This window comes from Rattus norvegicus, chromosome 19 (genome assembly GCF_036323735.1).
Source record: "Rattus norvegicus strain BN/NHsdMcwi chromosome 19, GRCr8, whole genome shotgun sequence".
Lineage (NCBI taxonomy): Eukaryota > Metazoa > Chordata > Mammalia > Rodentia > Muridae > Rattus > Rattus norvegicus.
In genome coordinates this window covers 66,612,942-66,627,511 of record NC_086037.1, presented here as the reverse complement: position 1 = coordinate 66,627,511, position 14,570 = coordinate 66,612,942, and the positions used below count along the sequence as shown (strand labels likewise).

General features: G+C 52.2%; 1 protein-coding gene across 3 annotated transcripts in view; it reads left to right on the top strand.

The window, feature by feature from the left end:
* Positions 1-375: 375 nt before the first annotated feature.
* The window catches only part of Zcchc14 (zinc finger CCHC-type containing 14), a 44,337-nt gene continuing 30,142 nt past the window's right edge, over positions 376-14,570 (top strand). For 2 of the 3 annotated variants that reach the window (XM_039098193.1, XM_006255732.3), the window contains exon 1: positions 895-1,551. In XM_039098193.1, the coding sequence (XP_038954121.1) occupies positions 964-1,551 (588 nt within the window). In that variant the 5' untranslated portion in view covers positions 895-963. Of the gene's footprint in view, positions 1,552-14,570 lie in introns of all 3 variants that reach the window. The other variant, NM_001427306.1, reaches the window with a different exon arrangement.

Here is a 14,570-nt window from a genome sequence, read left to right as displayed (position 1 = left end):
CCAGTAGTTCTTCTGGGCCCATCGCCGCCTCCTTGCCGTCACATTTGTGAATAAAGCACCGAGGCCCAACGCCCGGCTTTGCCCAAAAAACAAGGCTCCGGGCTAATCTGAGGGAACAAAAGCGCCCAAAATTCCATCCCGGGTTTTCCACCATGCCGATTCCCACCGACCAATCCGCTAGCGCCGGTCGGTAGGGGGCGGGTGCAGGCGGACCCGGCGTGATCGACAGTCCCTTTCAGAGGCGGGGCCTAGGCTTTAACCAATCCTGCGGAGGTGCTGAAACGAGCCGGCACGCAGGACAGGCAGCCTGGCCAATCGGCGTGGAGGGGCGGGCCCGGCCAGCCCGGGCTGTCGCGAGAGGCGGCCACCCCGCCCACTCCGCTGGCCGCGGCCGCCCGTGCTCGCGAGCGCGCTCTGCTCAGCTCCGACGGCCCGGGCCGCGATCCGTCCGCGGGTCCCGCTGGATCCTTCCGCCGCGCCAGGCCCGTCCGGGCGCCGCGCCCAGCCTCGCAGCGGGTAACGGCCGGCCTGGGCGCAAGCGCAGGAGGCGGCATGGCCGGGGCGGCTCCGTCGGGGGGCGGCCCACACTGACAGACCCTGCGGCGCGCGGGGAGATGGGGGCGGCCGCCTCCCGGGCGACGACGACGACGACGAGGAGCGGCCGCCGCCACTGCCGCGCACCGGCCGCCGCTGGGGACGGGCGCGGGCAGGGCGCCTCCCCGTGAGCGGCGGCCCCGAGGCCGCTCGCCGTCCCCGGCCGCCCCGGCCGCGGCCCCGGCTCCGGCCGCCGCGGGGCCCCTGGCGGGCGGCTCCCCCGGCCCGCGCGCGCCCGGCCCGCGCCCGCGCCCGGTTCGCGCGCGCGCGGCCTCGCCCGGCCCCGGCGCCCGGCCGCGGCTCTGCGCGCCCCCCGGCCGCCCGCGCGCGGCTCCCGGGCCCGGCGGCGGGCGCGGCGCGGGCGGCAGCATGGTGGAGAAGCGTTGCCCGCTGCAGAGGGACGGCGTGTACCGCTGGTTCTCCGAACTGCCGTCACCGCAGCGCGTGGAGTTCCTGTGCGGCCTGCTGGACTTGTGCATCCCGCTCGAGTTGCGCTTCCTCGGCTCGTGCCTGGAGGACTTGGCACGCAAGGACTACCATTCGCTGCGCGACTCCGAGATTAAGGCCAACAATCCGGCGGACCTGGGCAGCCTCACCAACCTGACGGACGAGGTGGTGCGCAGCAAGCTGTTGGTGTCGCTGGCGCTGCTGGGCTCGGAGCAGCGCGAGGCTGCGGGCGTGTTGTACCGCACGCTCACGCACACCGACTCCATCATCCACAACTACGGGCTACAGCTCAACGAGGGCCGCACGGGCGATGAGTTCCTTCTGCTCTTCACCATGGCCTCCAACCACCCGGCCTTCAGCTTCCACCAGAAGCAGGTGCTGCGCCAGGAGCTCACGCAGATCCAGAGCAGCCTGAACGGTGGCGGTGGCGGCGGCGGCGGCGGTGGTGGCGGTGGCAAGAGCGCGCCCGGGCCCAGCGGCGCGCTGCCCACCTGCTCGGCCTGTCACAAGGTGAGCGCACGCGCGCGGTGAGACAGCGCGGCTGGGGTCCTTTACTGGCCAGCCTGGAAGAGGACCCACTAGGGACCAGGTGGCTGGCGTCAGCGCGCGGCCTCTTTGTGTGTTCTGTGTCCCAGCCCAGGCTGGAGACAGGATAAGGCCTTTGTCCTGTCAGGCTCAGCTCTTAGGTGACAGTGCATTCAACAATTTGTCGACTTGCACTGAGCAGATGTGGTGCTGGAACCTGGACCTAGGTGGGGGCCCTGCCTGTCTGATACAGGTGTCCCCGGGCGTGCATGGCAGGGGTCGGATGTACAGGTTCGAGTGAATGCGTGTGTGTTCGTGAGGGTTGTGCAGGCTGGTAAGCGTGTCTGTCTGGAGAGCCTGACGGGGGCTTCGCAGCCTCAGCAGGTCTGCGTGTAGCTGTCACTGGTGATCCACCATCGGGGAGAACCAAAGCTCACTGAGGTGGGATCTGGTCTTAGGATGATGTCGGCTTGCTGGGCAGGAAGGGCAACCTGACCATCCATTCAGAAATGTTTGAGGACTGGCGAAGCACGTGGTTCTGTGGAAGCTGAAGGCTCTTCACACAGTGAAGAGAAGATGGAATTCATCTCCTGGGTAGCCAGCCCTCTTAGTTGCAGCCCATAGTTGTGGATGGTACAGTCGGTGTGCATTTGGGCCTTTGGAGGTCGTCAGTAGTCAGCAGCCCTGGAGCCCGCCACGCAGGTTTGTTGTGAGAGAAAGGCTCTCCAGTGCCAGGGACCATTGAGGCCCCACACCGTGTCCTTGGTTGTAGGAGGCCACGTTTGGGCCTCCTGCCCAGATGCTCTGCAGTCTGAGTTTTTTGAAGTTAAAACTCTTACTTCGCTTCCCCTGCCCAAGGTGAGCAAGGTGAGGTCGTCAGGGAGTCAGGCTCAGGCTTTGGTCGTTTTTCTTTCGCTCTCTTTGAACCTTGGGTTGTGGCTTTTCCTTTTTGATGTCTTCCTCTAAGAGGCGGCTGTGGTTCCTGAATGGGTTTCTGTGGCATCTTATCTTGTCACCGACATTGGCCTCTGAAACTGCGGTTTGCTCTTTGGCTCCTTCTTCTTTTTCAGTACATACATACTCTCCCACCTCACTTCCCCGTGTGTCAGACAGCTGTCAGCAAAGAGAGGCAGGGCCAAGGAGAGTTCAGTTCCTCACCTGTCACCTGTCTGTGGTCTCATCAGCTGCAGTTAGTTTCATCCAAGACCGGGAGCTTATCTCCCACCCCGTGCGGCCAGACCACTCACTGTGTTGAGTGAAGCTATGCACGTCAGGGGTCTGTGTCAGTCTGTGTCTTTTAGCAGGGCAGTGAATTCAGAATAGAAGTGCCTAGAACAAATGTCTTGGGTCCTCTCCCACCTACACAGTACTAGGGATGGAGCCTAGTGCATACCAGGCAGGTCTCTGCCACTGAGCCCCACCCCACTACAGCCAGCCCTCACAGTAAGTTGTATCAGATAGCCTTTGTCTCAGGCGAAAGTCTCCCCATTGAGAGATGGAGTTAATCTGGTCCTGAGGGTCTGGGCACTGGTCACTAGCCTTTGTCTCCTGTGCTGTAGCAGGCTGGGCGGAAGTCCTCCAGAGGTGACAGGACAGCTGGCAGCTGTGCTCTCAATGTGCTTCCCGGCCACGTTGGCTGTCTGCATTTTGTAGAGGCGTGCATTGTCTGGCTTGAATGTCTGTCTGCCCTGAGTGTCGCAGCTGTTGCAGTTTTCAGGAATCCTGTGGGCCTGACAGGGTCGGGGTCCTCTTTGGAAAGTTAGGGACATTGCTTGGCCTTAGCAATAAAGGCTGGGTCCCATTTGCTCAGGTCTCTTGCTTTTGCCTGGCTCTAAGTCACTCCTAAAGGGACTGTACTCCCAGGCTGGACCTTGGGCTCATTTGTGCTGTGCTTGCGGATGCCCAGCTGAGAGCCTGCTCAGCACTGGGCTGACTTGGGCCTCTGCATCCTCAGAAGAAGGTGACTCTTGCATCGCTTCCTGAGCGGTGTCACTTGTTTGGTCTTGAACTTAGGACTGATACTTGGCTCTCAGAAGTGAAGGTGTTGGGATGGCGTCTGATTCCAGTTTTTATTTCTCCTGACGGAGTTTTCTGGAGAGCTTGTTATTGCAGTTCGCTCAGCCCTCATCCCCTTTCATTTTAAAGTGCACGGTGTTCAGAGGAGCTCCGAAGGTTAAAAGAAAAGTGTGGCTTATTTGTTTTAAAGACCAAGGTTTGGGGAGTGTGGGGAGGGGCTCTGTAAGGGGACAGTGTTTGGGATATAAATAAATGAAATAAAGACCAAGGTTTTATTGTGTGGCTCTCCCTGGTCTGGGAGTTGCTGTCCTCCTACCTCTGGAGAGTCGAGAGGTTAGTTATGCACCAAGCCCAGCCATGGACATAGTTTATGCATGGCTTACTTCAGAAAACCATGTGCTGTATCTACTGGCAGGGGAACATGAGGGGCTGCGGGGCTTGATCTACTGAATGCTTCCCGTCCCTTAGGTGTGTCTCAGGATGCTGTGAACAGTGTATGTGTTTTATTTAAATAGAAAGCCTTGGTTTTGGAAGCAGGTTAAATCAAGAACTTTTTTTTTTGGTTCTTTTTTTTGTAGCTGGGGACCGAACCCAGGGCCTTGCGCTTCCTAGGCAAGCGCTCTACCACTGAGCTAAATCCCCAACCCTAAATCAAGACCTTTAACTGGCTATGAGGTACCAACTTGTAATCAACTCCAGCACTCGGGAGGCTGAAGAAGGGGGCTCACTCTGAATTGTGGTGGTCAGGGGTGTTGTGCAGAGCTGTGTGACCATTGGTTGATGTTGAATTTCAGATCATTTGGTTAGTCCTTCAAAACACCAGTGCCTGTGCGTAATCCCTCCCCTCAGCAGACACTCAGGATCAAATGTCTGCCTGTCTCCATGAGTTTGTTTTCTCTGATCCTGTGGTGTAAACAGATTCATGAATACTTGCCCTTTTGTGCTGGGCTGCTTTCTCTCGGCATGCTTTTCAGGCTTCTCTTGTAAGAGTGCACAGCACTGTGCTCTTTTTTTATGGCTGAGTAATATTCATTCATCACAGTTTATCTGCTTACCATGGGGTGGAGGTTTGGATTGAGGCTTAGTTGAGATTATTCTTCATGGTGAACTCCTGAATGCCTGGCAATGCAAGGAGCACACATGCTCCTTGGCACATTATTAGCGAATGGCTGTCCTAAGGGGCTTCATTCTTAGGACGGGCTGCTGCCTTAGGGGTGCTTAATGGTGCTGCCTAGTTGTCAGGCCCTCTGGGTTCTGTGGTTACAGTGACAGCTAGAGCCAGCTGTGGTTCTGTCCTCTATGTGCCGGAACATAGTCCAGTGTCCTGTGTGGGCTAGTTTTGTTGTTATTGTTGGTTTTTTTTTTTTTTTTTTTTTTTTTTTTTTTTTTTCCTTTTAGGGGGTTTGAAATGGCGTGCTGCCTATGGGGTAGATTGAGGTTCTGGTCTTATTTTTGGTGGATGTCTGTACAGTTCCAGAGCTGTCCACCTGAGTTTGGCCATGTATGCCTTAGGGTTAGCCTTGTGTAGACTTTCAACAATGTCCACAGACTATGTATAAAGCTGCTTGTAAGCTCTCGTCTGAGATGGACCACAGTTCCACTTGGCTGCTGGTAAGTGGCTCTGGTAAGCTCTTGCAAGTCATTACAGTTCAAAGGTCAGGTTTTGAGGCATTCTTGTCCTGCGGGTATCATGTGAGGAATAGATGTCTTTGCTTGATTTCTCTTTTAAACCTGACCCCTGCACACAGTTGTCAAAAGCCCCTAGCGTTCCAGAGGAGCTAGAACAGATTACAGCGTCATCAGTGACCTGACTGAGGGTGCTGTTTTTTTCTATAGGGCAACCGGAGCTCCTCTGAGTCCCTGCACTGAGTCTGCTGTCTGTCTGTAGTCATTCCTCCGTGTTTCTGTGTAAGGGAGGGTATTCCAACGCAGCACCCTCAGACTCTGTGTGATGGCCTTCTTAGTGGCATATTCCAACAGCAAGCAGACGCCGTGTCATGTCTTGAGTTATAGCAGGCCCCTTTGAACCACTGGTGTGACAATGTGGCTCTGAAGGGACTGTCTTTTCCCCACACATGGAGCCCTAAGGCTGTTGCTTTCACGATAGCCAGCCCACTGCTCCTTCACCATTTGCAGCCATCTGAGCTGTGTGCTGGAACGTGGTGCTTCAGAACCTGGAACCTGTCACAGCAGGTCTGATGCATAGCACAGTGCACTGCATGCACAGGTAGCTAGCAAGTGACCAGGAACACACAGAGGCAAGTCTTGCTCCTTTTCTGAAGCCATTTTTACTGAAGTTCATTCTGTTTATTGGCCTCGGTTCTGTATACCATGCCCACTTTGCCTTTAGGTTGAGAGCACACTTAAGATATATAGTTTCTAGAACATTGGCGTGCACACTGCTAGAAGTGCTATCTATATGTGCTGCGTGCGTCTGTTGACTTGGATGACTGGTGGCTTCTGGGAGGCTAAGTGAAGATCACAGTAAATTTTTTTAAAAAAGATCTATTTTTATGTTATGTGTATGAGTATTTTGCCTGTATGTCTGTACCACATACAGACCTGATGCCAGTGGATGACCAAAAAGACATCAGGTCCATGGGCCTGGAATTACTACCATGTGGGTGCTAGGAATTGAACCCAGGTCTTCTGGAAGATTAGCCAGTGCTCTTAACTGCTGAGCCCCACATTTTTTTTTAATTTATTCATTTATTATATATAAGTACACTGTAGCTGTCTTCAGATACACCAGAAGAGGGCATTGGATCTCCTTACAGATGGTTATGAGCCACCATGTGGTTGCTGGGAATTGAACTCAGGACCTCTGGAAGAGTAGTCGGGTGCTCTTAACCGCTGAGCCATCTCTCCAGCCCCAACCCCACATTTTTATAAATTATTTTTTGCCTGGGAGAAATAATTTTTACATTAGTCTTGCCTCTTCCTTAGCAGGGTCAGATTTCAGAAGAGCTGGGACCTGGGAGGGTGAGCTCACTAGTGAGATGGCTGTAGGCTTTGACTTTCTGAGGCAGTGTTAGCAAGGCAAGAAGGAACACTGTTCAAGGTCACAGTTGAACTCACAGTGAGATCTGTTCTAGACAAAAAAGCAAAACAGCTGTCAGCATTTGTAAAGCAGTAACGCTGGATTTGTTGTGGGTTGAAAGACTTGAAGTTGTTTAACGTGAGGCCAGGGTGGAAGCACACATCCACTGGCAGTGGTTGGTTCTCTGATAGCCTACAGGGCACTTGGCTAGTTTTACACCAGCCGGTTTGCCTGCCTCTCCTTGGCCACAGATAGAAAGGTACAGGCTTCTCTTGATGTCCTGGCTTTAACCATCTTGTTTCCTTGGGGACTTTACAGGGCCATGCGTCTGAACTTCACTGCTTCCTGTCTCTCTTCTTCCCCATCAGCACCTTTGACAAACTCCAGTGTTTCTGTGCTTGGCCCCTAAGCTACTCTTTGTCCTGAGCATGGCTCCACCTTCTGGTGAGGTCAGCACTTCTTCTGGACCTGCCCATGTGTGTCTTGACACACATACACATTGCAGTAAATACATGCATGTTGACTAGGAACCGGGCCACCCTGCCACATGCCCATGGTGTCTGCCCTCATCCTCAGATACACCAGCCTGTGGTCATTCCCTTTGACAGCTCTTGTCTTCAGCTAAGATAGTTTTTCTTGATGGGAATTCAGTAGTTGTTTAAATTAAGAGATGTTTTAAATTGGTTTCATAATCAGACAGGTGGCCAAAATGGTACAAAAGAACCCTGAATGCGAAGTCCCCTCACAAGGGCCAGCTGGCATTCTCTTCTTTCCCTGGGGCTTGGATCCCTTAGGTTTGCATTTAAGGTGCTTGCTGACAGGCCCTCCAGCCAGCACTCCAGAGGCAAATGCTACATAGCAAGAGTCTGCCTTAAAACAAACGAAAAAACCCTCAAAAAAACCCCCAAACCACAATTTTGCCTTTTCCCCAGCCACCCATCCCTTTTATAGAACAGTTCGTTTTAGAACTTTTGGGAAAGATTGTATGTACTTGCATGTTTCTTCCTCATACACTTGTCCCTTGCTCCTCATGTGACCCTAGTATATGAGCATGACTGAATTGTTCACCTTGCTCTTGTGAACGTGGCTGTTTACCTGCCTTGAGTTGAGCCTCACCATCCCCGTGATGCATCTTGCTGAGTACTGACAGGCACTGCAGTGTGTGTGTGTGCACGGGTGTGTATGTGTGATATCTGTGCTCTTTAAGGCTGCCGCAGTGTGTCTAGGTGCTTCTTTCCCTGGACCTGCCAGTGTAGCAGCAGACCTTGGTCACATTCATAGAGAACCATCCTTGCGGCTTTCTCTAGGTCACATTGTTGCACATCTCCTCAGGTGACCACGTTAGCAGTTTGTCACTGCTTTTCCCATCAGGCAAGGGGCTCTGTGATGTAGAGGCAGCTGACCTTTGAGAACGCTGAATGTAGGAGGAGCTGTGGTTTTTTTCCCCCATCTTTGGCTTTCCAAGAGGGTTGACTGGTTATACCACATGTGACTTTTGGTGTTGTGGTCTAGTAGATCACATGTACTGAGAAGGGCACATATGTGATGCATGCATGTTAAGCATGACACCACTTAAGTGAGGATGCTTCCCTGTATCTTCTGGCCAGAACCTGAGTCTTTTGTCTATTGACTTGCCTCAATCGGAATTGATTTGGTATGAGGGTGACATGCATGTGCTAGTGTCTTTCTCAGCTCCTGGATGGTGGCCTTAAACCCTGAGTGGAACTGCTCTCTCGTCACACACCCAGTACTGTTCGGATTTGCTTCTGAACTGTCTGGATGGTTTTGTGGGTATGTGGGAGGGTATTGTCATCATGGTTGTTGTTCAGTTTTTAATTAATTTACTTACTTTGAGATGGAGTCTGACTCTATGGCCTAGGCTGTCCTGGAACTCATGATCCCCCTACTTCAGCCTCCCTAGGGCTAGGACTCTAGAGTTGTGTACCAGCAGGCAGGCTCCTGTGCTGTCCTTCCCAGGGTGTACTCCTGGTGGCCTTAAGTTGAGTCTAAGCCTCTGGCCCCCAGCCACTCCTTCCTTGTTCAGGGAATGCCAGCTTTTCGGTTTTAGTTTTAAGCAAACATGGCTGTTGAGCAGTTCCCACATGGTGGTTTGTGGGGTGGGGCCTAAGCTGGCTGCACCACACTTGTGTGTGGAGACTGGCTTTTCCTTCCTTCTTTCCTTCCTTCCTTCCTTCCTTCCTGGCTTCCTTCCTTCTTTCCTTCCTTCCTTTCTTCCTTCCTTCCTCTTTCTTTCTTTCTTTCTTTCTTTCTTTCTTTCTTTCTTCTGTATAATTCATGGTATTTTCCTCTTTGATTTTGCCATTCCCACTGATGACTGTGCAGCCCCCTCCCCAGCCCATCCCCAAAGAGGGTGGAGCTCCCAGTGGGCGTCCCTAGTCACCCAGGCCTTCGAGGTGTCCTTGTCCCGCTGAGGGCTGCTTGGCAAGTCCTGCATGGCATCCTAGCCTGGGGTAGTGTGTATAGCATCCTAGCCTGGGGTAGTGTGTATAGCATCCTAGCCTGGGGTAGTGTGTGTAGCATCCTAGCCTGGGGTAGTGTGTGTAGCATCCTAGCCTGCTTCTCTCTTCCTCACTCCCTCCCATCTCCTCTTGCTCCCAGCAACACTTACAGGGACAGATACATAGCACAATGTCTATGCATAGGGCACAGATGGACACAGAGCACACCTGGGGTGTTTGCTGTGTGTACACGTCAAGAGGCACGTGTGTGGCACATACACAGCACCTTTCTTCACACCCTGGTGTCATTATCCACTGTTCACCCTGAACAGGGGACTCCTTCCCAGCTTCTTGACTTTTTTTTTTTAAAGTTAAATCACTAGAAAGTTTTGTCCCTTAACTTTCCTTAGAAATCACAGCAGAATGCCTGACTTGTGACCTTGCCCTGGGTCTGGTTTCTAATGGCAGGTACTGTGGTGGTGCCTGCATTCATTTGGTCTTGGAAAGGTGCTGTGGTTTCCTCGGCCTGGCCTACAGTTGTCAGTGTGGCGTGGTGTGGTGTCGTGTGGCGTGGCGTGGCTGTCTCTGCATGCCATCTTCTTGTGCCATTCCTGCTGCTCCTGACCTTGCCTGTGCCAGTGTGACTGCCTCATTGCCACTTCATGGCTCACACACACACTCACCTTTTCCTTACGCTCTTAGATTTGTCTGCCCGGCAAGACCATAGGTGTCTCTGTGTTTCTGTTGGAAGACACTGGAAACAAGGGTACTTGCTGGAGCACAGAGATGGTGATCACCCAGCGTCTTGGAGCACTGCCAGCTCCAAGAGACATCTGTTCTAGCCTGTGGGAAGGTGCAGGGGCTGGTGCTGTGGCCAATTCCTGGTGTGATCAGGGGCATGGCAGGAACTGTTTTTCTCAAGTACTGTGGGCCCTTCCCAGGGAGCTTCATGCTCTGTGTCCTACGTAATGGTCTTTGACTTGGTGTCCCCCAACGCTGGCTGTGCATCTCTGAGGGAAAAACACTGCGATGTGGCCTTTGGCTTTGTGCTGCCTTCACTGCCAACATATAGAACCCACAGGATCCTGAGAAAGTGCGCCCAGTGGTGAGGGCCCTGGGAGGCATGCCGTCACCCTTTAGCAGACTGTTCTCCTATGCCACTCTACAGTTTTGCAGAATAGCTGTTGTTCTGGAGAAAGGCCTATGAGCTGTGTTCCTTCGTGTTCATGCAGCTTGAGTGTGGCAGGCTGGGTGCTGTGGTTGCTAATGCTAATGGCCTGAGTGGCCAGCCTGCTTCTCTTAGCCTAACTGGCGACAATAGGTTACCATCAGAAGGGAAAGCCATGGAATCATTTTCTGGTTGTTGTAATTAGTATGTCCTCGGCCTGTACTGACGGAGGTGAGCCTCATTAAAGCATGTGTGGTGGGAAGTTCTACGTGTGCCAAGTATAGTCACCCGAGATTCTGCAGGTTGCAGTTCAGACTTAGTGTATGAAACAGAGGCCTAACCCTGTACCCTATCGCTCTGATACTCAGGAATGATGCTGGGCCACCTCGTGGTTTGGTAAAGTGGAAGGGATGTTCGAGGTGTCAATGGCAGCTGTGGGAAGGTTGACATGGTACACCCATGTATTGCCAAATGCCAGGCTTTTTGAGGTGGGGTAGAGGCTTCTGTGCAGGGTGCCGAAGGCCAGCAGTAGGCATAGCACACAGGGAGGGAGTCCTCTGATAGTGTGTGGTGGGGTTGGGAGGGGGTGTCTGGACTGTAGAGAGAGCAGGAGTGATGGGAGCCATCAGGGGTGGGCAGGGAGGCTCTGACCACCCTGGCTTCTCCCTCAGGGTCAAGTGAGATGTGAGACAGAGAGCAAGGATCTGAGAAAGGCGATGATGGTAGCTCACACCTGCCTTGCTCAGCACTGCCTCCAGTGCAGCCCAGGGATAGTTGAATTGTCACCACAGAGTTAGTTGATCTATGTTCCTCTTTTGGCACCAAGAAAATAGGTAAGCCTTAGCAGTTTGCAAAGGTGGCATCAGCTAGTGGCTATTTTTATTATGTGGAGACAAAGTGACGACATTTGTTTTAGTTCATTGTTAGAAATGAAGGGAATTTCCAGAGAATGAGATGTGAAGGCAGCTTTGGTCTGGGAGGCTGCAGAGGTGGGCAGAGCCATTCAGCAGAATGGGGCTACCTGCAGGGCTCTGTCTTGGGATCTATAGTCCTCTCCCAGGGCTGCATTGGGACCTGCAGGCCTAGTGTTCTCAGTCCCTCACACCAGTACTTTGCAGTGATTGATTTAAAGACAAAACTTACAATGGTCTTCCCTGTGCTGTTTGGACTGTGTGAGCTGTGTGAGCCCACGCAGTCTAAGCCCGTCCTGGTATATAGGGGCTCTTCTTCTCCATTGCTACCTTCATCTCCTGACCTCCTCATGTCTTTCTGCCTGTCATCTTTGTTCTAGCTGCTACTTTTCTTCCCCTGGTTGGTTTTGTATATCTGAAGACTTCTTTTAACCAGTCATAGACTTCTGTTTTCTCTGTCTTCTTCCCACTGTGGGGTTTCATGAACACACACACACACACACACACATACACACACACACACACACACACGAGCAGGTTCTTATATCAACAACAGAGGCCGAAGTCCCATAGTACAGTGTAGTAGTTTGCTTCAGTGGGAGGAGTTTTTGTTCTATTTTAAAATCAAAATGAAGATAGAGGCTGGTCTGAAGCTCAGGGGCAGAGTGCTTGCCTAGTGTGTACAAGGTCCTCACACCTTAGTTCAGCATACAAATACACAGGGGGAGGGAGAGAAGAGGAGGCAGGAAGTGGTGGTACTTACCAGTAAACCCAACATTTAGAAGACTGAAGCAGGAAGGCCCCAAGTTCAAGGCTGGCTTCGGCTCCAGAACAAAACCATCTGAGTGCGTGCGTGCGTGCGTGCGTGCGTGCATGCACAGTCCTTTACGTTTGCCCATGTTCTTACCATTTTGTGGTTTTCCTTCCCATAGAAGCTCCAGCTTGGTGCCACATTCTTTCAGTGTGTGCTGTGCTGCACACAGCTTTGCTTTTACCTGTCTCATCAGAGGACATTGTCACGGAGTTCAGCACCCTCGACTGATAGCTTTTTTCCTCTTCTGGCTTTGAAAAGCAGAGCATATGGACTGTTCTCACTTCCTTTGTCACCCTCTGGCTGGGCTCAGGCTTTTCTTGTGGTATTGATGGTATGCCTGTGTGCTTTCCTGAGCTTGCCTGCTGGGTGTTCTCTGGACATTTTGGAGCTGTGAATCTATGTCTTTTGCTGGATTTGGGGGTTTAGTAACACATTCCAGCCACGTGTGTTTCCTATGATGCAATCACAGGCATGCCGCCTGTTGTTCCCCATAGATGTCATCTCAGATCTCTCTCCTCTTCAGCTGTGGGGACACTTTCCACGGATCCATGTTCAAAGCCACAGCGTGTCGCCATCTCCAGCCTGATGCTAAGCCCTCCAATGGATTTTTAGTTCAGAAAGAGCATCTTCTGGTTATGAAATTTCCACTTTTAAAGCTTCTTTTTCTTGAGGGGTTTGGTACAAAGCACACACCTTTCATCTCAGCACTCCGACTGCAGCGGCAAGTGGATCTCTGTAAGTTCTAGGACAACTAGAGTTAGTGAGATCCTGCTTCAAAAAACCAACCAACCAATAAACAACCAAACCCTCTCCCACTATGTCGTTTTCTCATGGTGCTGGTAGTTCTTCACTCTGTTCCCCCGTTGTATTGCTTAGTAATGCTTGCCTGCTGTTTCTGCCTGAGACTCTTAGCCAGCGTGGTCTTTGCCAGGAACCTTTTACTCTGCCATGGTCCTATTTTTGTTTTTCTTGATGTCTGTTGGTTATGGTTGTTTCTTGAATTCTGTGAGGGAGATACTGTAGGAACTGTGGATTTGGTTCTGGAGAATGAGGGTGCTCAGGGTGGCTGGGAGGACCACATGTTTCTCCTTTTAGTCCATGATGAGCTGTGATCTCAGCAATTCTTGCTGCTGTGTTGTCTGTCAGTCAGGGGTCTTTTTCAAATGCACATGGTTTGTTGTTCATTCACCAGGGATAGGGAAGGAACCTAATAACCTGACAACCTGGTTCTAAGTCAGGCCCCAGTATCAGAGGGAGGTTCACACATGGTGGTTGGGTAGAGGTGGTCCAAGCAGGTCCAGTCGCAGGTCTGAATGAGCAGTGCACAGTAAGCCACTGTTTACATCTTCTTATGGAGAAAGGATGGTGAGTGGGAGCTGGCTCTGCATAAGGTGCTCCCGGAGAGTGACAGAGGCTCTCGGTTGTGCTGATCCTGGTCACCTAGGGTGCTGGACATTCAATAATCACTAAAGTCAGAGCCAAGCCAGAGGCAGGAGGTCCTGGTGGCAGTGTGGTCACTGAAAGGGTCCTTGTTGCTAGTGTACGTGGCTCATGTGTGTTGAGTTGAGGTCTGATGGAGACCAGTGTCTTCTGATCTGATGTGAGCTTTGGTTCTTAGAGCTCTTCAGCGCCTTTTTGGTCTCCACTTTTGGTTGTTGGCAGTCCCTAGGGCTTTGCTGGTTACACCCAGGGGCTTGCTTTGACATCAGGACACAGAGCAGAACCAACCCCATACCTGGGTTTCTCAGAACTCTTTCTGAAGTGTGGCACAATGGATAGGTAGGGCTTAGGTGTGACTCTTACAGTGTGTGTGGGGGGAGGGGTTCTCTGTCCCCTGTACTGGAACTCTACCACTAGACTACACCCTGGATCAGCTCATGGGTTCCCTCTGGCCTTCCCTGATGAGCACAGAGCACAGCTCACAGGATAAAATCCTACCCCTCGTCCTATGATCGTCTCACTCATCTGCTGCCTTTGGCACTCACTGTTCGGCTCATCAGTGTTTGTAGAAGGTTTGGGCTGGCTACTGATCATAGTTTTAATGCTGTGGAGCCCATGTCTAGGCTACACAGCAGTTTCCTTAGCACTCTGTCTGTTGCGGGGGGTCCATCTTAGGCAGCTGAGTCATTAGTGGATTTACTGTGATTCAGCCAGTTTCTCATAAAACTCCAAGGTGGAAACATGCTTCTGAGCCAGCCACCTGGGAGCCTGATGTGGGAACATTGCTTGAGCCCAAGACTTGGGGGACTTGGGGACAGCCTGGACAAGGTTATAAGACCCCTCCCCATGTTTAAAGGAAACATTCCTAGCCAGAATGTGTGTGGTTTGTCTTCAATGTCAGCAGTCCTTCATAAACACTCACAACTAGTGCCTCTCTCCTGTCCCTTGGTTGAGGGGTCGTGGACCTGACTCCCACTTGTGGTGCCCAGCAGAGGGACAACACGTGCTGCTTGAGTTTAGGTATTGGGTTTTCGAGGGGAGAGAACTGAGGTAATGGCTTGCTGCTTTACTTTAGATGGCAGATATTGGTGCACTGGAATGAGCTTCTTGTACCAGGGTTCATCAATTAGGAACACTGGCTGATCTTCCAGAGAAC